The 22,177-nt window shown below is 36.1% G+C and overlaps 1 protein-coding gene and 1 pseudogene across 1 annotated transcript; one reads left to right on the forward strand and one right to left on the reverse strand.

The window, feature by feature from the left end:
• Nucleotides 1-2,188: 2,188 nt before the first annotated feature.
• LOC114287511 (hydroquinone glucosyltransferase-like) lies at nucleotides 2,189-9,705 on the reverse strand (annotated as a pseudogene).
• A 4,078-nt stretch (nucleotides 9,706-13,783) lies between these two features.
• On the forward strand, nucleotides 13,784-16,002 carry LOC145791888 (uncharacterized). Its single transcript, XM_082872347.1, has 6 exons — nucleotides 13,784-13,975; nucleotides 14,023-14,517; nucleotides 14,635-14,746; nucleotides 14,834-14,857; nucleotides 14,957-15,108; nucleotides 15,655-16,002. Exons 1-6 carry the CDS (start codon nucleotides 13,784-13,786, stop codon nucleotides 16,000-16,002), a joined length of 1,323 nt encoding a protein of 440 aa, XP_082728473.1.
• Nucleotides 16,003-22,177: the final 6,175 nt, after the last annotated feature.

Below are 22,177 nucleotides of genomic sequence, written 5' to 3' on the forward strand. Positions count from 1 at the left end.
ACATTTTTTAACAGTAATTATTTTTACAAACCTGAGATCAATAATATAGTAAGCATCTCCAATGGTAGTAGGCATTTTACCTATCTAAATATTACTATAAAGTATATATTTTATTTTACCAGTCAACTATTTCATGTTTCTACTTCAACCATACTCTTTATTTTAGCTATTCATCCAAATACTATTAACTTTATAGAATGCCACGTCAGCAACAAAGATGGAGGGAAATAATCTTATTGATTAAATACATTTTGCCTAGTCTTGAAGGCTAGCTACATGTAGCTAGTGAATGTGAGCTAAGCCAAAATGCCTAATCATATGCCTAGTGCATTGGAGTTAAAAAAAGTGAGTCTCACTAGGCATTTTGACTAACAAGCATCATATGCCTAGTGGGTTGGAGATACTCTAAGGAGCTCACTTTTTGAAAAAATCATGATCTTTTATGGTATTATTAACATCAGTTTCATATAATTAAAAAAAAAAACCTATGATCTTTATGGACTGATGATCACGGTAAAAAAACTATGATATTTTATGTTCCTTTTAAAATAAAAAAATAAAATAAAACAAAAATGGTTTCTTTAACCAAACAGAATAAAAATAAACCCACAATACATATTATCCTTTCTCCTATACTAAATATATTATATCTCATACACTAAATGTATTCATAAAAATTATGAAATTTACAAAATCACATAAGTTTTTATGTACTTACATAAATTATTTCATAAAATATATAACTCAAACCACAAAATTATGTGCATGGCAGACACAGGGTGGCAGGCGGGGGCCACCGCCTCACAAACTTTTAAAAAAATAATTTTTATCATGCAATTTAAAATATTTATAAAGGAAGTTTGCATTTCGATCCCTTCAAAATATATATAATTTTACTTCAATCCTTCCAAAATCTAAATAATTTTATTTTTGCTATATTAAATTTTGAAAATTTTAATTATTTTCAGGCAATTTTTAGTAATTATAAAATAAATTAATATTTTAATCATCCGAAACCTTTGAAAAATCTCATTACTTCCATGTCATTTTGAGTATTTATAAAATAAATTAATATTTTAATTTCCAAAATCTAAACCACACCAAACCAAACCAAGCCATTATTGCACATTATTGTGATTGCTGTTGTCGAAGCTACTGGACGGCACGTTATTGCATTTTGCAAGCAAGTATTTTTAAATACAACTCTTTAGTTCAGATACAATTCATGGTTTGGGTGGAGTCTTTTGTGAGTTAAATATTAATAATCACTGAAAATCTAAGTGATTCGTGATTAGATCAAGATTAAAATATTCCAAACCCCAAAAAACCAAAACACACAATCTAAATCAACAAGCACTTACGAAAGTGATTTAGATTGTTTGTTTTGTCAGATTAAATAATAAATCGACACAAAAGATTTTTACGTGGAAAAAACCACAATTGGACACCTCCAACTGTGATCAAAAAACCACGGGCGAAACGCCATAAATCAATCCACTACTGAAGTAAAAAGATTACAAAGATAGCTTACAAATTACCCAACTTAGTCAATCTGTCTCCGAATCTCCTGTAACTCTTTTTCACGACTTCATCTCGGAACTGATCAATCTTGAAGTTGATTCCACAACCTCACCCACATATAGAATCAAACACCTTTCGAAACTATATGCTAGAATCTTCGGAATCCACCGAAGCGAACTCTCTCTTGAATATAAAGAAACCAACTCCTTGATGTATGTATTTTAGATCCTGAGTGAAGAACTCTTCTCAAGACATCAAGGAAAATACTCTCAAAAATCTCCCAAGAAGACTTTAAACTCAACCCTAGTTTGTTTTGATCAGATCTAGGAAAACGTATCCAACAAAACAACGTTAGCAGCTTTAAATAAGAATCTGCAACCGCGATCTCCGCTCGAGCTCAACATAGCCCGCTCGAGCGGACTGAACAAAAAACTGCATACGAAGAAACAGAGATGCGCTCGAGCGTAGGAGTTTCCGCTCGAGCGTCAAATCACACCTTCCAGAATCTGTGCTTGCCCTGTCAAACTACTGTGACCTGCTAATCTACGCTCGAGCTCAAGAGTCTCCGCTCGAGCGGACAGTACAAAAACAGAAAAACACAGTTTTGAACCAACATAAGATTTTGTCTCCGGATTTGACAACACAGGGACCTAACAATCACAAAATATAAGAGTTCAAAAGCATTCTTCATTCAACACTACAATGTGATGTTAACACATATCTTGTGATTGCTGTCATCGAAGCTACTGGACTGCACATTATTGCATTTGCAAGCAAGTATTTTTAAATACAACTCTGATCCAACAACAACAATGTTACACCTAAACATATAATACAATCATATGGGATACCCAACACACAGAAAACTGAAAATTAAGACAAACAAAAAATAAAAGAAAATAAAATCAGAATGATCAATTTGGTCTCAAATGTTCTTTTGATTTTTCCACTTGAATGCTAATTCTGATAATGATTTTGCAGAATTCCCATCTTCGCTATGGACCTTCGTGGCAGCATCCTTCAGGCCTTCCATTCTGAAAAATCTAGAAATCTCCTAGATGTTGATTTGTGATTATGTATCAATTTTAAGCAGAATATAATAATCACAATCAAACAATCAAGACAAAAAGACACAACGATTTAACGTGGAAAAAACCACAATTGGACACCTCCAACTGTGATCAAAAAACCACGGGCAACAGCCACAAAACAATCCACTAAGAAGATTTAAAGGAATTACACAGGTATACTCTCAATTACCTAGCGAATCCACGCCTAATTGAACCAACCTCTATGTGTCTCTTCCAACCCCGTCTTCACCTCGGAATTGTCTTTACGATGAGCTACCCCGGAATCCACCAAAGCTTCAGGCTCGAATTCTTCAGAATCCACCGAAGAACAATTCTCTCTTTTGTAGAACAAAATACAACCTTTGATGTACTCTCTTTAAACCATGAGTTGAATACTCAATAAAAACATCAAAGAAAACAAACAAAATATCCCCAGATATAAACTTTAAGAACCAAAAAGAAGATCTGGAGGACTTCAATCAATCACCTAGTTTTGGGAGAAAACCAAGTATTTATAGAGAACCAAAAGTAATCCTAGATTGGGAAGAAAACAAACTTCTTGAGAAATCCGGATTCTGAGGCTCGCTCGAGCGAATATTTGCTGGCTCGAGCGAGGAGTGTATTTTTCATGATTTCTACTAGTGCCTTGGCTCGAGCGACGGATCCTTGGCTCGAGCGAGGAATACACTCTTTCAGGTTTTTGTATGGACGCAATCCTGGGCTCGAGCGCGCATTCCTTGGCTCGAGCGAGAAAACCTTCGCTCGAGCTAGAACTCCTTGGCTCGAGCGAGCAACGACGGACATGCAATTTTGAATGCAATTTTGCATTTTGCTTTGGCCGCGAGCTGACCGGGTAGCTCGACCCCCGTAATAATCAGCGAAGTGGCAATCTTGAAAGCATTAACATCACAAACTTCTCTGCATGGTTCGATTCGGGTTTGGATTCGTATCTAATAAACTCATAGCCTCACTGAAATAAAAAGTGCGAAAATAAATACATCTGAAAGGAGTTTTGTCAAACGGGGTTGCCAAGAATAAAAACCTAACAATCTCCCCCTTTGGCAATGCCGTGACAAAACACATCTAACAAATAAAATCCTAATCACCCCAACCCATTACATCTAACAAAAACAAACTTCTTTCTCAAGGTCATGATCTGCAAAACAGTCATTAGTGCCACAATCTCCAAAACAACTATTAGTCCCACAAGAGTATATGAAAAAGCAATAGACATATGACACAGTTATCTTGAAGCAAGAATAGATGAAAACTAAGACTCATGAAAAACAACTCTCAAATAACAAAAGCAAGATCATAAACCACACAAGCAATGATATGACGATGTAAATACCATGAACATACAAGAAGGGCAAATAGTGCATAGCAACATGCAAAACATATAGTCAATCTCCCTTACCAAACATATCAAAGTGTTCATGTTAAACAACTCTTGCAATGAGAAACCGAACTTCCCTACCAAGCCAAAACAAGATGAACCAAACTCCCCCTCACTAAAAGCAACCACAAACACTAAAAACAGTGAACAAAAAGAAAACGATAAAAATAATATGGTGGAGCAAGCAAGGAATTTCAGATTAGTACCTTAAAACACATAAGATTATCCAAGAAGCACCATTACAAGAAAACATAATGTGCACAGTCTGTAGAAAATTCCTCATGAAAGAAAGTGATGCATTATGTGAAAAGCATAGATCCCATGATAAAACGTGTGTGTGTGACTCTTAGAGTTCGACAAACACTAGATTCAATCCTAGTAGTGATATGAAAGCTGGACCTCCGACAAGAGAATCTAAGCACAACAAAGGAAAGTCAAACCACTAGGAATCAAGGGGTATTTGGTGAGTAAAGGCGGAGGCTCCCCCTCAATCAATGAATCTTTTCCCCTTTTTTTTTTTTTTTTCCTTTTGCACATTTTTTTTTTTCTTTCTTTTGCATATTTTGTCTACTTCTCTTTCTTTTTCTTTTTCCTTTTTCTTTTACTTTTTCTTTTGCACAATCATTGGTGGCTGACACGCTCAAGAGTATGGAAACCGAACCAGAGAAGCATGGATATAATAAGGATGGCCTGGTTGGTGACTCTGAGGTAGCCTTTTCCTCATGGCTAGACTGCAAAGAATTAAGGGGAAAGCCATGGAGATGCAAAAGGATGGTAGGTGGTTAAGAGACTCAACATCACCCATGATATGCTAGTATAGGTCAATTCCTCTAGAAACGCAAAAGATCAATGACAGAAGTCCATAAAAAAATAATCACTAAGGCGGAAGACTCCAAAATTTGCTAATCCAAGAGTGTGTACAGAATGAGACATACTAATCAAAAAACACACACTCCAAAACGAGTAATGACCACAGAAAGCACACACATATTAACATGTAATGGATATTCTCATCAATTCCAATATGCACCAAAGACCACTCAAAAATTTCAAGCTTGCAAAACCATACTAAGAAAATCTTTTTGATTTTTTTTTTTTTTTTCAACAATAAAGCATGACAAAAAACAAAGAACAAGCACACAATTTTTTTTTTATTATTAAAAAACAATACACAAAAAGCTAAAACAAATAAACAAATTAACACAAGTCAAGTTTCCTCACCCAAATCTTTTTGATCTTAACAAAATTAGGTCTACCGGTCTTGGTAAATGTCGTGGCATTGTGAATACCCTCATGAATCTTGGTATTCCGCCTGGACATGTAAGGTTGTCTCCTAACCCAAAAAGTATTCAAATTCCTACCCTTTTGAGACACTCTCCCATGCAACTTATAACAATAAGGGCGAATATGACCATGCAAACCACAATGATGACAAACAAAAATAGGGTGTCCAGAGTGTACCTTCTTTTCTTTTACCTTACCAACTCTAGGAAGTTTGAGAAGTCCATCCATATGTTGAATTTTTTGTTCTCCCTTTCCTTGAGTTCTTGTATCATGAGATGTTGAAGCACTCTGCTTTTGCTTTCTCTTACCACCAAAGCCAATGCCACTCTTGTCACAAATCATTTGTTGAGACCCAATGATATCCTCCAAAGTCTTTGATCCTTTGTTCCAAAGACCAATGGTAGCCATAGCACACTTGAGCTCTTCCTCTTTCTTGATCATTAGTTCTTCCAAAGCAACTTGTGACATCTCGAGAGATTCAATCTTTTCTTCATACATGGCATGGGTTTGCAGTAGCTCATCCCTCCCTATCTCACAAGTCAACAGTTTTGCACAAAGAACTTGTCGATCATCAGCTACCTTGATGGCATTAATTCTGGCCTCGGAAATCTCCTCCTTAAGTTTGACATTCTCACTTTCACATGTTTTGTGTTTCTTTGTGAGTTTGTCATTCAATTTGAATAAGTTAAGAGATTCCTTATACAACTTTTCATATGCTTGCTCAAGCTCTTCATGATCACTCTCCGAGGATTCATCATCAGTGATATTCTCAACTGACATCTTCGGAGAATCTGTTTGTCCTTCAGCTTCGGAAGCCGCCATGAAAGCAAGAAATTGTTTATGTCCCTCTTCGCCTTGATCTTCGTTGTCACTTTCATCTTCATCAGATTTTGATTCATCATCCCAAGTGATAGCGAGGGCTTTCTTCTTCCTCAAACGAGTAGGGCATTCTGAAGCAAAGTGGCCAAATCCTTGGCATTCATAGCATTGGAGTCTTTCAGAGTTCCCTTGTATCTTTCCTTTTTCCTTCTTGGCTATAGGATTAATTTTGAGTTTATCTTTGCCTTTAGATTTATGAGAATGAATAGATTCCAAAAGATTAGGATTCTTTTTCAAAAAAGATTTTTTAAATTGTTTAACAAAAGCAGCCGTAATCTTGGAATCTATCTCGCAATCCTCATCAGAATCCTCTACCACTTTATGAGCACTACTAAAAGCAATAGTATCTTTTTGTTTCTTTTTGAAATTCCTATGTGCTTCATAAGTTTGAAGATTTCCAACCAATTGATCCAGCTTGAGGTTGTCAACATCTTGAGCCTCCTCAATAGCCGTAACTTTTGGTTGGAACCGATCGGGCAAGGATCTCAAAATTTTTCCCACAATTTTGGATTCTGGAATTTTTTCACCTAAATTGAAGCTGGAATTAACAATGTCACTCAACTTCACATAAAATTCATCAAAGGTCTCACTATCTTTCATTGAAAGGTTTTCGAAACTAGATGTGAGCCTTTGAAGTTTTGAACGTTTCACAGAAGGAGTGCCCTCATGAATAGTTTGTAAGATATCCCAAGCCTCTTTTGCGACTTCACAATTACAAATACGACTAAATTCTTCAGGTGTGACAGCGCAAAAGAGAGAATTGATAGCTTTACTATTCCAGCTACTATTTTGGTAATCAGTTGTGTCCCACTTATCAATTGGTTTGGGGATTGTAACTCCATCAATGATAATTGTTGGTTCAGTCCACCCATTCATGACGGATTGCCAAACTTTTTCATCAATAGATTTTAAAAAAGATCTCATCCGAGCTTTCCAAAAAGAATAATTGGATCCGTCAAGTAGGGGTGGTCGAACCATAGAATTTCCTTCACGAATTGTATCCATTATCACAAATCAAACAAGATCTCGTTCTAAAAGAATTTTTTTTTTAAAAAAAAATAGAACGACCTGCTCTGATACCAATTGAAAAATCTAGAAATCCCCTAGATGCTGATTTGTGATTATGTATCAATTTTAAGCAGAATATAACAATCCCAATCAAACAATCAAGACAAAGAGACACAACGATTTAACGTGGAAAAAACCACAATTGGACATCTCCAACTGTGATCAAAAAACCACGGGCAACAGCCACAAAACAATCCACTAAGAAGATTTAAAGGAATTACACAGGTATACTCTCAATTACCTAGCGAATCCACGCCTAATTGAACCAACCTCTATGTGTCTCTTCCAACCCCGTCTTCACCTCGGAATTGTCTTTACGATGAGCCACCCCGGAATCCACCAAAGCTTCAGGCTCGAATTCTTCAGAATCCACCGAAGAACAATTCTCTCTTTTGTAGAACAAAATACAACCTTTGATGTACTCTCTTTAAACCATGAGTTGAATACTCAATAAAAACATAAAAGAAAACAAACAAAATATCCCCAGATATAAACTTTAAGAACCAAAAAGAAGATCTGGAGGACTTCAATCAATCACCTAGTTTTTGGGAGAAAACCAAGTATTTATAGAGAACCAAAAGTAATCCTAGATTGGGAAGAAAACAAACTTCTTGAGAAATCCGGATTCTGAGGCTCGCTCGAGCGAATATTTGCTGGCTCGAGCGAGGAGTGTATTTTTCATGATTTCTACTAGTGCCTTGGCTCGAGCGACGGATCCTTGGCTCGAGCGAGGAATACACTCTTTCAGGTTTTTGTATGGACGCAATCCTGGGCTCGAGCGCGCATTCCTTGGCTCGAGCGAGAAAACCTTCGCTCGAGCTAGAACTCCTTGGCTCGAGCGAGCAACGACGGACATGCAATTTTGAATGCAATTTTGCATTTTGCTTTGGCCGCGAGCTGACCGGGTAGCTCGACCCCCGTAATAATCAGCGAAGTGGCAATCTTGAAAGCATTAACATCACAAACTTCTCTGCATGGTTCGATTCGGGTTTGGATTCGTATCTAATAAACTCATAGCCTCACTGAAATAAAAAGTGCGAAAATAAATACATCTGAAAGGAGTTTTGTCAAACGGGGTTGCCAAGAATAAAAACCTAACACATTCTCCGGCAAACCTTATTCCGTTCTTGTCCTTCCATAAGACTTTTCACAACCTTTGCAATCTCTTCTCATCTCACTAGCCCTGTTTCGTCGCTTTTTGGTCTCAATGCCGCATTTAGACCCTCTGTTAGCATCACTGCATTCATCTTTTGCTCTGCATAGAGTGGCCAAGCAATCAGAGGCACGCCATGGACGACGCTCTCTAAAATTGAGTTCCAACCACAATGGGTTAGAAATCCACGGGTCGAGTGGTGGCGCAAGACCTCAATCTGTGGTGCCCACGATTGCACGACCAGGCCTCGCCCTTTTGTCCTCTCCAAGAATCCTTCTGGCAAGAAGCTAAAAGGGTCGTTTTGGCTTTGTGCAGTGAAGAATGCAGCATTGGCAGACTTGTCGTTAGGGCTTCTCACAACCCACAAAAATCTTTGGCCGCTCAATTCTAGACCTAATGCTAACTCATTAAGCTGGTCATGAGAGAGAGTCCCACCACTTCCGAATGATACAAAAAGGACTGATCCACTTGGCTGATCATCCAACCATTGCAAACACTCGGGCCGTTCTTGTGACTCATCACTTGAATCGGTTGGATAAGCGGTCCGATCAGATAAACCGGCGGCTTGCCTGGCTCCTTCTCTTGCAAAGCTTTTATAGCTCTCTCTTCCAAGTCCATGAAGCTATTAAGAATTATCCCCTCTGCTGAACCGAACTGCTTTACATTTCCAAGGAACCCCTTGTAAGCGTCATTTGATCGGTCTTGAACGGAATCCGTGAGATCTCTACCATAAACCGGTACGCAACCGGGGAGTCTTATTGGTTCAGGTAGGTCTCTATACTCGCACGTAATCATGTCATCAAGCTTCGGCAAATGCAGGCAAAATTGCAATGCCATGGCTGGTGAAGTGAAGAATAAGTATTGTGAGATGCCGAATTCCTTGGCTACATTGAAGATGTCGAGGACAAATGGACCGACGATGAGAGAAACTAACCGGGTACTCGTCTTTAATGAAGCTAAAGTGTCCCTAAGGGACGGAAGAGAGAGAGTCATGGTGAGGATGATTTGGGAGCCAATTTTGAGGTCCATAGGCAAGGACACGGGTGGAAGGAATATGTGTTTGATGATTTCAGGAAGCGTTTTGAGGACTGTTTTTTGGGCTTTTGTGGGCGGTCCAGCAGCAGTGATGAGGATGGTGGCGGAGAAGTGGTGGTGGTTGACTAGCTGTTTAGCGAATTCTACAAATGGGATGAGATGACCCATCCCTGGACTTGGTAGAAGAGCTACGTTGGGTGTTTGATCCATGGATGATGAGAAATATTTGCAGAAATATATGAATGAAACAGTTGTGTAGTTTTGTTGCCGAATTAATAGAACATTGAATTGTTTTGTCCGTTTTTGTTCGAGTTGTGCTTTAATAAATTTAAATGCAGACAGTGTTTTTATACCTAGTACATTAGTATTAAATTGAAATGGAGAGAGTGAGTTTTAGATAGAGAAGTTTGGGACCGGTGATGTATAACGAGAAATGAAAAGTCTACTAGGACGTGTAGTGGGAATATATATTTAGCGCATGTGTGAAATGTGTTCGTTGTTACCGACAACATAACTACAATATTAATTAGATTGCCATTTCTTATTTCTTCCAAACCAAACAAGGTGTAGTCTTTAAATTGTTTAAATTTTTAATTAGTCAGTGATACCGTTGTATCTTTGATTTTACAAACAAATTAATAGTGAGACAATTGATTGTTGTGTAACTGAGTTTTTTTTTAATTTTTGTGAGATTGGTTAGTATGTTAAGGTTTTGTAATCTCAATCCTGTGTCTAGTCTAACCAATTGAATTTTGTTTTTGATGGTAAGAATATTTGTTATTTTAAGTAATATTATAATGATTATCTATTTTAATTTTCTCATTTTATCATATGATGTCAGTATTATGTTGAAGATAGACATAAATGTTTTGTTGACAAATAAAATAATAAAAATTAGGGCAAATTACATATACCCCTCAAGGTTTAGCAAAATTACAAATGCCCCCCTGAGGTTTGAGAAATTACAGATATCCCCTGAAGGTTATATTTGCATAACAAATTAGGGGGCAAATTGTTATGAAAATATAAATCTCATGGGGTAATTTGTTATACAAATATAAACCTTAGGGGGATATTTCTAATTTTCGAAATCTCAGGAGTATCTATAATTTAGCTAAACCTCGAGGGAGGTATATGTAATTTTCCCTAAAAATTATATATGATACGGCCCACATTATGGGAAATTTATTAAAAAAATTTCTTCCAAATACTTGTATCTCAATTAGTTCATTAGGTATTATTATTTTGGATATTTTATCCATTAAATCTTAATATGGACAATTTTAACCTTACAAATATTTTTTGAATCCTTAGCAACTCGGTATGCATTATTATGGACTATTTTGAATTTTCATAATGTGAACATTCATATTAAGTAAATTTAACAATGTAGATGTTTATATTGATAGTGTGATTGTTTACATCATGGACCATTCACGCTGTCAATGTGATTATTTTATTTTATTTTATTTTTTTTGATCAGCAAAAAAAGAACTTTATTGATGAAAACAGAAGGAATTACATCAATAAAGAAGGGAAAAGAGGGGGAAAGAGTGATTATTAAGGCACGTTTATTAGAAATATTTTGATAATTATGTTACTTATAGAACTTATTAAAATATAAAAAAATAATTTAAATTAAATGAAACATGATGAATAGAAATTTATGAATAAATATCCTAATATTATTGTCGTGGATCATCTACAACCAAGTTTGGTGATCTCATTTTATTAGAGGACTGCCCTTCTAGAAAAAGATGAATAGCTTTACTAGAAATCATCTTTTTTTTCTTTTTTAAAAAAAAAAAAAATGAACATGTGTGATTGCGAATCTTATTTTTATTAATTTGGTTGACTAGTGGTTCTGGATCTGAATTTTTACTTTATCAACACTCACCTTCATTAAAGCATAGGCTTTCACTGATTCATTAATGATAGTTGATCAAATTTAAACAAAAATAAATAAATAATATATTATTGTTTTTTTTAGGGAAATAATATATTATTGTTAATGTGTACAAAATGTATATTTTTTTATAAATATCCAGGTTGTCCCAAAAATTACGAACGCATAACAATTAACAACAACAACAATAGGCATGCATCTTACAATAATAATTAAAAAAAAAAAAAAAAAAACACATACACAAGATCAAATAAGAATCCCAACTATTATGGTCAAAACTACAATAAGGAATCATTCCACATCTTGACTTAAACAATTCTTGATTGTCACTTCGCTGATTAAGCATAATTTCTTTATTGCGAAAACAAATCTTGCCTCAATCAAATTTTTTTTTGCAATAATATTAACCACAAACAAACATTGTGGAATCTAATCACACAACATGAAAACCAAACACATGTGACCATAATAGAGGGATAAGAACACTTCGAAACAAGGGTTAGCACAGTTCTATGATCTACCCATACAACAAACAATAATCGATTTTAATTGTACAACATGATTGGTTTAAGCCATCTACGTTATTAGAGTTGCTCTAATACCAATTGTTGGGACCGAATTCCCAAAACCTACTAATATCGCGTATAGATTAGCCCCCTCCCCCCCAAAAAAAAATAATAATTACAGTGATCTATAAAATCCTACAAGGCGGAATTATGATTCATACCTTCGAGACTTGTCTGGTTCGATCTCGTTTAAATCACAAATATAAGATTATAGTTGATGAATTCCAAACTCGATTGCACCTTGCGATCTCTTCTTTCTAAGCAAACCCTTTCGCAACAAGCCCAGCTTTATAGGTTTGTACCTTTCCATCTACTCCTTTCTTCTTCTTATAGATCCATTTACATCTAATGGGTTTTATCCCTTCGGGTGGTTCTACATGATCCCAGACTTCATCTCAGACTTCATAACCTTTTGCCAAAGTTCTGCATCTTTATCTTAGCTTGAGTGCTTTGTTGTAGTTACAGGGTTCCATATCTAGTTCATTAGGGATCCTATATAAGATTCTCTCAATTGAGCATATGTCGATCAGGTTGATGAATAACCCTCCCACTACGATGAAGCACGACCTATTGTTGTGTAGTGGTGACACATTGTGTTAATTCTAATCCTTGTGTTGGTTCAATATTAGCACGAGTCTTGACAGTCCTCCCACTACTACTAGGTAATGGGATGTCGATATTGGTATTAAAGAAGTTTTTATTAGTCTTTCTCCTTTCAGTTCTTCTAGAATAATCTTTACTTCTGGACGTATTGTTTGATACTGAGATTAATAATTATATAAGGACTCACAAAGAAGGATGTGAGATTGTCTCTCTATGAATTCCCGACAACCCTATGGCGAACTCTAAAAACATTTTTATTATGTAAATTTGAGATTTTTATGCATAGGAAGAGAGGTTTGAGATTTTCTTCTAATTCCTACAATGATATCTTTACTTCGGCTACTAGCTACTAGTGGTTACCGATGATCGTGATGACATGGTGGAATTTGAGCAGCAATAGCAACGATGGGTCACTACAAAAAAAATTAAGATTTCAGATACCAAGATTTAAGGACAAAATTTGGTCCTCTTCGTCATTACATGGAGAACGTGAGCCACGTTCTATAAACCAATTAAATCTAGGGAAAATTACCATGTAGTCCTATGTAGGGGATCTATTTCCCTTCTAATCCCAATTTATTTTTAATAGATCAATAGGTCCACAGTTTTTTAAGTTTTATACCCAGAGGTCCCGTTTTTTATTTTCGTATTTTTAAATGACTGTATTACCCTTTGTTTTGAGATCTATATATACGTGAAAAATTAAATTTTTGCTCCGTTTAAAAAAAGGAAATCAAATCTTCGTCTCCGCGATCTCAATTTCTCTTTGTTGTGGCGATCTCATTGTGCTGTGTGGTCGATCTCATTGTGCTGTGAGGTGGATCTGGTTGTGCAATTTGAATCTCTGTGTACAGGCAATATCTGCGTACGTTGTCTCTCTCTTTCTCTCTCTCTGGTGATAGATATATGTATGTGTATGTATGTATCTGTCGATACATAGATATACATATATATGTCTGTGTGTGTATGTGGTTTGTATTTGTCGATATATATGTATGTATATATAGATAAGCAAATTTGCGTGATATGTGGTTTGTGTTTGGTGAATTTTGTTTGTTTGATTTTGATTTTGTTGATTTTGTTTGTCGTATAGTGTAATGTGTTTTGAAGTTGTATTTTGGAATTGTGAATTCTGGTGTTTTGATACTGATATGTTGTAAGTGTATAATTTTACAATTTGGAATTGTAAATTGTGCACTGTTGGTATTGATATGTTGTAACTGTATAATTTTGCAGTTTGGAATCTGTGAACAACTGTTTGTTGGTTTGTGATTTTGTAGTATGGAGCGGTGTTTCATGTTAATGTGCAAATACAGTAATTGTTGTGCTGCTATTAAGATTAGTGAGGGATGTAGTTATGATGAAGTTGTTAAGAAAATATGTGCGAAGTTCAAGGAGTTGAGTGTTGGTAACTTTTGTTTGTTTTTCTCTGTTCCTGGATATTCTAATTGTATTGTTGAATGTGATGATGATTTGGGGAATATGCTGTCAATGGTAAGTGGTAGTGGTTGTCATGTTGTTGAGTTATTGTGGGGGATAAGAGAGTTGTAGAGGTTGATGATGGTAATTCTTGTAGGATTGATTCTGTAACTTGTGAGAGTTCTTTTGTGAATGATTGTGATGATGTTGGTGGTTTGTTGCGTAGTTTTTATCCAGAACCAGAGAGAGTTTTGTTGTCTGCTAGTTGGAAGGGGATTATACATAGTGTTGGTCAAGAATTTGAAGGTAGAGTGCCGGGGTTCCGCATTGCATTGGCTAAGTATGCAGTTGAGTGTGGTTTTGCAGTGAATTATTTGAAGAACGATGCAACAAGAGTAACCGCTGAATGTATGATGAAGTCGTCTACGGGTTGTAAATGGTTTGTGCATGGAAAGGTGTTGATGGATTCTGGTGTTTTTTTTATAATGAAGTTGGATAATGTGCATACTTGTAGGGTTGTTGCTCGTAGATCTTGTAGCAAAATGGTTGGTTCTAGACTTGTGTCTGATATTGTGCAAAATGATATTAGTGATAATCCGTTGACTCGTCCTATTGAAGTTAAAAAAAAGTTGAAGAAGCAATATGGTATAGATGTTTCTTATCGGGTTGCATGGTTAGGAGTTGATAAGGCAAGAGGTGGGTTGTTTGGTGATTTTGTAACTTCTTTTGACCAGCTTCGATGGTACCTTGAGACGGCTATGAGAACGAATCCGGGAAGTGTGTTTGAATTAGATGTGGATGAAAGTAGTGGGTGTTTTTGGAGGTTGTTTGTGGCATTTCATGGATGTTTGTATGGCTTTCAATTTTGTCGTCCGTTGTTGTTTGTTGATGGTACATTTTTGAAGGGGCGTTACTAGGGGCATTTGCTTGTAGCAACATCAAAAGATGGTAATCAAGGTATGTATTTATTTGCAGTTAGTATTGGTTTAGTTTGTCAGTGTGTTATTGTATTGTGAGTCTGCTAATTTTTGCAGTTTCATGTGGTTTTGTTTGCAGGTTTGTTTCCTTTGGCTTTTGCGATTGTTGACGCTGAAAATCAAGATAATTGGATGTGGTTCTTAAGTCAGTTGTTGAAGGCTGTTGGTTCAGGCTGGAGATTGACTTTTGTGTCAGACCGTCAACATCGATTGCTAGACGCTCTTTCAGTGGTTTTCCCCAATGCACATCATGCTTATTGCTTGAATCATTTGAAGAGAAATTTGATTGACAAATTGGTGGGACTTCGTACTAACTATAAGCTGTGTTTGATGAAAATATTAGTTAAATGTGCTTATGCGCCAACGGTTGCTTCTTTCCAACATTATATGGAGAAATTGAGGCGTATTGCTGGGAATGGTAGAGTTGATAGTATGTTGGATGGTTTGCAAAATGATAAGTGGGCCAATGCATTTTTTAGAGGGAAACGATATGGTGAGATGTCATCTAATGCTGCCGAGTCTTACAATAATTGGATTGGTGGGGCCCGTGAGTTGCCTATTACTTGTATGGTTGATATGATTAGGGTTCAAATCATGACTCAATTGTCTGATAGAAGAGCTGAATCTAGAAGATAGACTACGAAATTGTGTCCAGTTATGGAAAATAAGTTGGTGGACTCTTTGGAGCTAGCTAAGTCTTGGGATGTGATTGTTGCTAGTGATACTGTGCTTGAGGTTCATTCTTCTATTTCTTTTTATGTTGATATTGGTAGACAGACTTGTTCTTGCCATGAATGGCAATTGAATGGTTTTCCTTGTTGTCATGCTGTGCATGCTTTGCGTAGTAATGGTAGAGATGTGTATAGTTTCATTGATCCTTTTTTTCATGTAGATTGTTTTAGAGAGTCATACAAGGAATCTGTTTATCCAGTGCCTTCAAGTGAGAGATTTGACTTTGATGGTGCCAGTAGTTCGGTTATCAAACCTCCTATAACGAAGAAGCAGCCCGGGCGGAACAAGAAAAAGAGGATACCTTCTAAGGGTGAGAATGTGAAGCAAATCAAGTGTGGGAGGTGCTTGAAATATGGGAATCACAATAAGAAGACGTGCAAGGCTGCTATTTGAGGCCACAATCTATTCTTTTGGATTTGTATTTGAATTTGCGGAATTATGATAATAAAAAATGTGATACTTGGTATTATAGAAGTAATGAATAAAGTTGGTTGAATTGTTTTTTGTTTGTTGATGTATTCTTTACTTATTGAAGTTGTTTTGTAACAGTCTGGTTTTGTTTTTCATTTTTATGGAATGCAGAGAAGATTGTTGAAAATTTCTTATTGAAACAGTATAATATAGAAATGCAGTTCATATTTCATAGCGAGAAAACTGTATAATTTTACAGTTTTAAGAATTATTATAAACAACCTGATGAAACCGCATAATTTTGCAGTTTTAAAAATTATTAGAAACAAGCTGATGAAACTGCAAAATTTTGCAGTTTGAAGAATTATTAGAAACAACCTTTACTGTATGAAAATATATGCAACCACAAACAAGTAGACAAACAATCAGAAGAATAACCACAATAATAATAACAAGAAGAAGAGCAACAACAACATCAATCATTTTCACGATAACCATAATAACCAGAAAAAGATCATTCCCAAAAGTATATAAAGTACTTGTCATATGTTAAAAAGAAAAATAAAAAAAAAATTTAAAAAAAAGGTACAAAGATATGTTCCCTTGAATATTTGTATTGTCAAGAAGTTTGTTCATTGTTTCTATGGTTTGGTATGTTTTGTCAAGATTTGGTAGTGCTCGAGTTTCCAGGATCGGTTCTTATCATTGAGGAATTGATTGATGATTTGTGCTCGAAATTTGACCCACTCAGTTGGACGAAGTTTTTTCTGCACAGGTTGCCAGTTGAGATATTGGTTAATAACATTGCAGACGGCGATTGCACAATCATTCCTGCAGTGTTTGAGATGAAGTTAATTAGTTAGGTGAAACTGCAAAATTTAGCATATTGGAAGATTAGTTTATGGATTTTGTATCTTATGAGTGTGGGGTTTGTTGTGAGCATTCCTGAATTGATGCAATTTCTGTCTCGCACTCTTGAGATGATAACATGTTTCCCTGTTTGCTGAGTAATGCTTTATTCCATCTCAGTTGATGTTGTTGCTACAAAATAGTTAGTGGGTGTTTTTGTTAGTTATAGTGATGAGTTGAGATGTTTGTAAAGAAATGGAACTAAGTATGAAATTTTATTTTAACTTACAATTTGCTTTGCAATTTCAAAGTGTTTGTTGTGGCAATCTTTTGCTGGTCTCAAAGAGTCATAGTGTCTCCATATTACATCAGCATTGTCAAAGACCACAATTGTCCAATGGTTGTCGTGGTTGATTGGGAAATGGATATATCTGTTTTTCATTGCTTCTGAAAAATGGCTGTCCATCAGTTTTTCTCTCAGTGCTTGATCTTGGTTTTGTAGTGGAGTCTGTAAGTTATATATATGTTTGAAATATGTTATAAAACTATGTAGTAATACATGTTGAGAAAGTAGAAAATTTTGCATTTGTAAGGTATGTTAAGTTTTGCTTACATTGATGAGTATTGAGAAAACGTAAGATCTTCCTGCATATGGATTGCTTGCAAAGACTAGATCATTTTTCTCAAATTCTTCAATGGTTGGTTGGAGTGCCAATTGCTTTTCTGAGAAGGCATCAATGACCTGAAACATGTTATATATGAGAATGTGTTAGGTTTGTGGAATAGGTTATTGAATATGTACAGAAACTGTAAAATTGTGCAGTTGGAGACCTACATTCCCATATAAGGGTTCCCTGTTGGTCAATCTGCATATATCTGAAAAGTATACGCAATTTTCATCTTCGCTGCCAAACCAGACACAAGCACTTGATTGTGTGTTGTTGATGAGTTGAATTTGGTCTTGGTCTTTTTTGGATAGGCTATGCCAAACCTTGTTTGTTTTGCGGCATGAAATGGCGAGTGGCTTGTTTGGGATTGATTCTTCCTGGAAATCATTATCACTTTCCAATACTTAAAGTTTTGTCTTCTTTTGATTGGCATGCTCTTTTGGGTTTGTTTCAGCAGCAACTGCTTTCTCTTGGCCAATATGTTCTTGCATCTTTTCTTTCTGCTGTTGTTTTGCTTCATGAGCACCCTCTTTTTTGTTGTCATTCTTCTTCTCTTTTTCTTCATCGGTACCCTGTGTTGGTTTGGGTACATCAGCAGCAGTTTGTGTTTTGTTTCTTGCATCTTCTTTAGGTTTGGTCATTGGTTGGTTTTCAAAATCTGAGTCATGTGCTTGTTTTCTTGATTTTTGTTTGATTCTCTTGACCATGGATCTTTGTTGGGGACTGCCAGTTTTTTTTGTGGACATTTCCTTCAATTGATCTTCTTTTTTACGCAATTCAGCCATGAATTTTTGTTGTATTTCTTGAATTTGTGCTCTCATGGCTGATATGAGCTTGTCCTTGTCGTCCTCTTTGGTTGGTGTTTGTGGTTGGTCATGACCTATAAAAATGTTGGATTGTGTTTTGGTTAGTTTAATGAAATTTTGTAGTATGCTTTAGTATTAGACAATAGTTTACCTTGTGCAGGAAATATGTCAGATTTCTCTTGCAGTTCTTCTTGTTGGTTTGTCAGTTCTTGTTCATTGACTTCTTCTTGTTGGTTTGTTTGTTGTTCTTCTTGTTCTTGTTGTTGGTCTTCTTCTTCATCAAGGTCTTCTTGTTGATCACCTTTTGTTTGTTGTCTTTCTTATGCTTTGTCATTGTCTTGTTGTTCATCAGGTTCTTCTTCTTTTCCTTCTTGTTGTTGTTGTTGTTGTTGTTCTTCTTCTTCTTCTTCTTCTTCTTCTTCTTCTTCTTCTTCTTCTTCAGTTTCTTCTTCAGTTTCAATTTCTTCTTCATCAGATTTTTCTTCATCAGTCAATTGATTTTTTTCATCATCACTCTTTTCTTCTTGTTCATCACTTTCTAGTTCTTCTTATGGTTTTTGCTTTCTTTTCTTCTTTTTTTTGTTGTTCTTGTTCTAATTGTGATTCTAATTCTGAATGATGTTCTTCTTCGAGAAAGTCATCCTCATCATTGTCTAGAAGTCTTCTTTTTTTTGTTGCTTTTGTTTTCTTTTTTTGCTTATTGTCCTTTTTGTGGTCTTGTTTCTTTGGTGAAGAGTTTGTTGATGTGCTTTGATTGATATGCAATAACTGTATTTCTTGTTCAGTTGGGGTTAAAACATTTTGGTTAACCTGCATTGGAACAATGTGGCATATATCAGTAATACTGTAAATTTGGTCAGTTTCATAAGATGAGTTGTACTGTGAGTAATGTGGGTTAAGTGTCGAAATATGTTTTTTGAAACTGAAAAATGTTACAGTTTCATAACATGAGTGATGTTAAAGAAGTGTGTGCTTTGAAACTGAAAATTTTCATAGTTTCATAATATGATTTGTACTACAATGAATATGAAAGGAGTGTTGAATAGATTTGTGCTATGATAGTATAGAAGAGTTTGAATAGCTTTTCAAAGTGAGCAAGGCTGATGTGTTTCCACTTGGAGTACATTTTGCCAAGGTTCCATTTCATAAACCTTGGGAAGCCTTCTTTGTTAGATGGTCGGAGGAGTTTACTGTGCTCACAGTACCAGTACTGTAAAAAAAAAAAATTGAAATGTTAGATAGTTAGAGATAGGTGGATGTCTGATATTTTTGTGGGAAGTAGTTGAGTAATGTGTTTACCAAGAGTAACATGACGCATCCAGTGACATGCCTTGGGTTGTTGTTTGCATTTGCCATTGAATTCATCAGTGTGTCTTTTATTGCCTTAACCCAATTGTGCTTCTTGATGTTGTTGAGATTGTCAACATAGTTGAGGAAACTCCAACTGAGTGTATGGCCTGTTGTGGGCATGAGAAGTTTCAAGCACAAGTAAAGGGTGATTACCCTTGCAAGATCTTGACGATCATTGGTTGATTTTCCTTTTTTTGTTTGTTGAAACATTTTGGTCAAAGACTTGCCATCCAATCTCTTGACTGATTTGCATCTTCTTTTGTAAAATGGAAGCTCAAAATCCTTTGGTCTTACATAGGATTTGGTGGTGATGCTCTCTTCTCCACAGTCGATACCAAAAATGAGCTTGACATCACTGCTTCTGAGTTTCATTTCCTTTTTGCCAAGTACAAATGATCTTTTTCTTTTGTTGTATAGTGTTGTCATTTCTGCTACAATGGAATTGTAGCATCTGCACCAAGAGGCCTTCAGTTGTGTTAAGGAGAGAGCATTTATAAGGGGCCAAAAAGGGATTTTTTGCAGCTCTGTCTGTTGGGCTTTTGTGAATTTGACCCCCTTCAACAGTTTGATTACCGTTCCGATGTTGGAACGATAATTAAATTGTTGGACTCTCTTTGCAGGGACTGCTGCTTTTTTTTCTTTTGATGCCTTGGTTTTTGTTTTAGGAGTTGATTGGCTTTCTTGGAGCTTTCTTTTTTTGGTTGGAGGAGCTTCTTGGTTTTTTGTTGGCTTTCTTTTATTTGTTTTTGTTGTGGTTGGAGGTGTGGTTGGTGTTTGTTGGGTGGATGGGGTCTATGGTGTAGTTCTTGGGCTTTTTCTTGTAGGTGGTGTGGTTGTTTTGTGGGTTTTTTGGTGGGGTCTGTTGGGTTTGGTTGTTTTGTGGGTTTTTTGGTGGGGTCTGTTGGGTTTGGTTGTTTTTGGGTGTGGTGGTTTGGTTTTTTGTGAATGGGGAGATGGTGGTGGCATTTTAGTGGATACAAGAGATGGACTTTCAAAAGGGGAGATGGTTAAATCCCTGATTGGATTTGTGGGCATATGGGTTTGTTTCTTCCAATATCTTCCAACAGCTATTTCTGAAAAAATGAAAGTGACAGCAGGGTATGAGTAATATAGTGACAAAACTGTATAATTTTGAAGTTTTATATGTAGTTTAATATGAAGTTATATGTATTTTGTTGGTAACAGTTACTAAACTGTATAATTTGACAGTTTGATTTGCACTTTATAATAAGTTAGCTATTTGTTTTGAGTAGTGGTCAAACTGTGTAATTTTGCAGTTTCATTTGCAGTTTGAATAAATTTAGATATGTTACTTGTATGGTGATGAAATGAAACACTATGATGTTGCAGTTTTTATAAGGAAACAGTATGAACAATAGGAACAACCCATTGTATTTTGTAAAAAGCAACAACAACAACAAGAAGATTAAAAATTCAAAAATAAGAATAAGAGAAGCCAATATTGAACAACAAGAATAAGAATAAGGTGTTGAATGTGTAAAAACAGGGATTTATGTGTAAAAACAGTGTTTAGAATGTTGAAAAACAGGGGACTATATATAAAAGAGGGTTTATACATTTGGAAGTATGTAAAATGTGTATATACGAAATATGAAAGAATGATGTACAAATGTGAATGAAAAATAATGAATAGGTGATGAGATATGTTACTTTTTTTCCCCATTTTTGTGAATCGGAAGTCAGGAACTATGAAATCTCTTCAGAGTGGTAATGGTTCTTCGTGTTGTTGAGAGTCGCCGATTGGAGAATATGAATGGCTTGGTGTTGTGTTGAAGATGAACGGTTTGGTTTTGTGGTTAGGGTAGGGTTTCAGAGGGAATGGAGTCAAACGGAGGAGAGATGGAGGATTGAGAATGCGATTTCGAGCGGCGGAGATGTAACAGTATACTGATCAGACTGAGATGATTATGGGTGATGAAGATGAACGGTTACGTTTTCTGGTTAGCGTTAGGGTTTCAGAGGGGATGGAGTTGAACGGAAGAGAGATGGAGGACTGAGGAGTCGATTTCGAGCGGCGGAGACGTGACAGTGTACTGATCGGACTGAGATGATGGGGACGTGGGAGATGGTTGCGCGCGTGTAAATTGGATGATATATTGTGGGTATTTTCGTCTTATTGTTAATTTGAGGACTTAATGGAGTATTAAATTTGTTTTGGGTCTAAATGGGGTATGATATGTTGGGCTTGGACCTTTGGGTCAGACGCCCTTAAATCTATAACATATATAAAAGCATGTAAGTGTGGTGTAAGGGATGGTGTCACAATGGGTTCTTTGTGTCACAATGGGTTCTTTGTTTCTTACGGATTTGGGCTGCCTACGTGTTGTTCAGCTGGGCCACACACAGAAACAAACAAATTTTATACTTCAGCCTGTCAAAAGGCCCACCCTCGTTCTGCTGCTGCTTCATTTCCAAGATCATTCATCCTAGAATTCCTCCCAAACGGTGGTCTGCGGGTTCTCT

Source organism: Camellia sinensis, chromosome 5 (genome assembly GCF_055761805.1).
Source record: "Camellia sinensis isolate YWXY chromosome 5, ASM5576180v1, whole genome shotgun sequence".
Classification (NCBI taxonomy): Eukaryota; Viridiplantae; Streptophyta; class Magnoliopsida; order Ericales; family Theaceae; genus Camellia; species Camellia sinensis.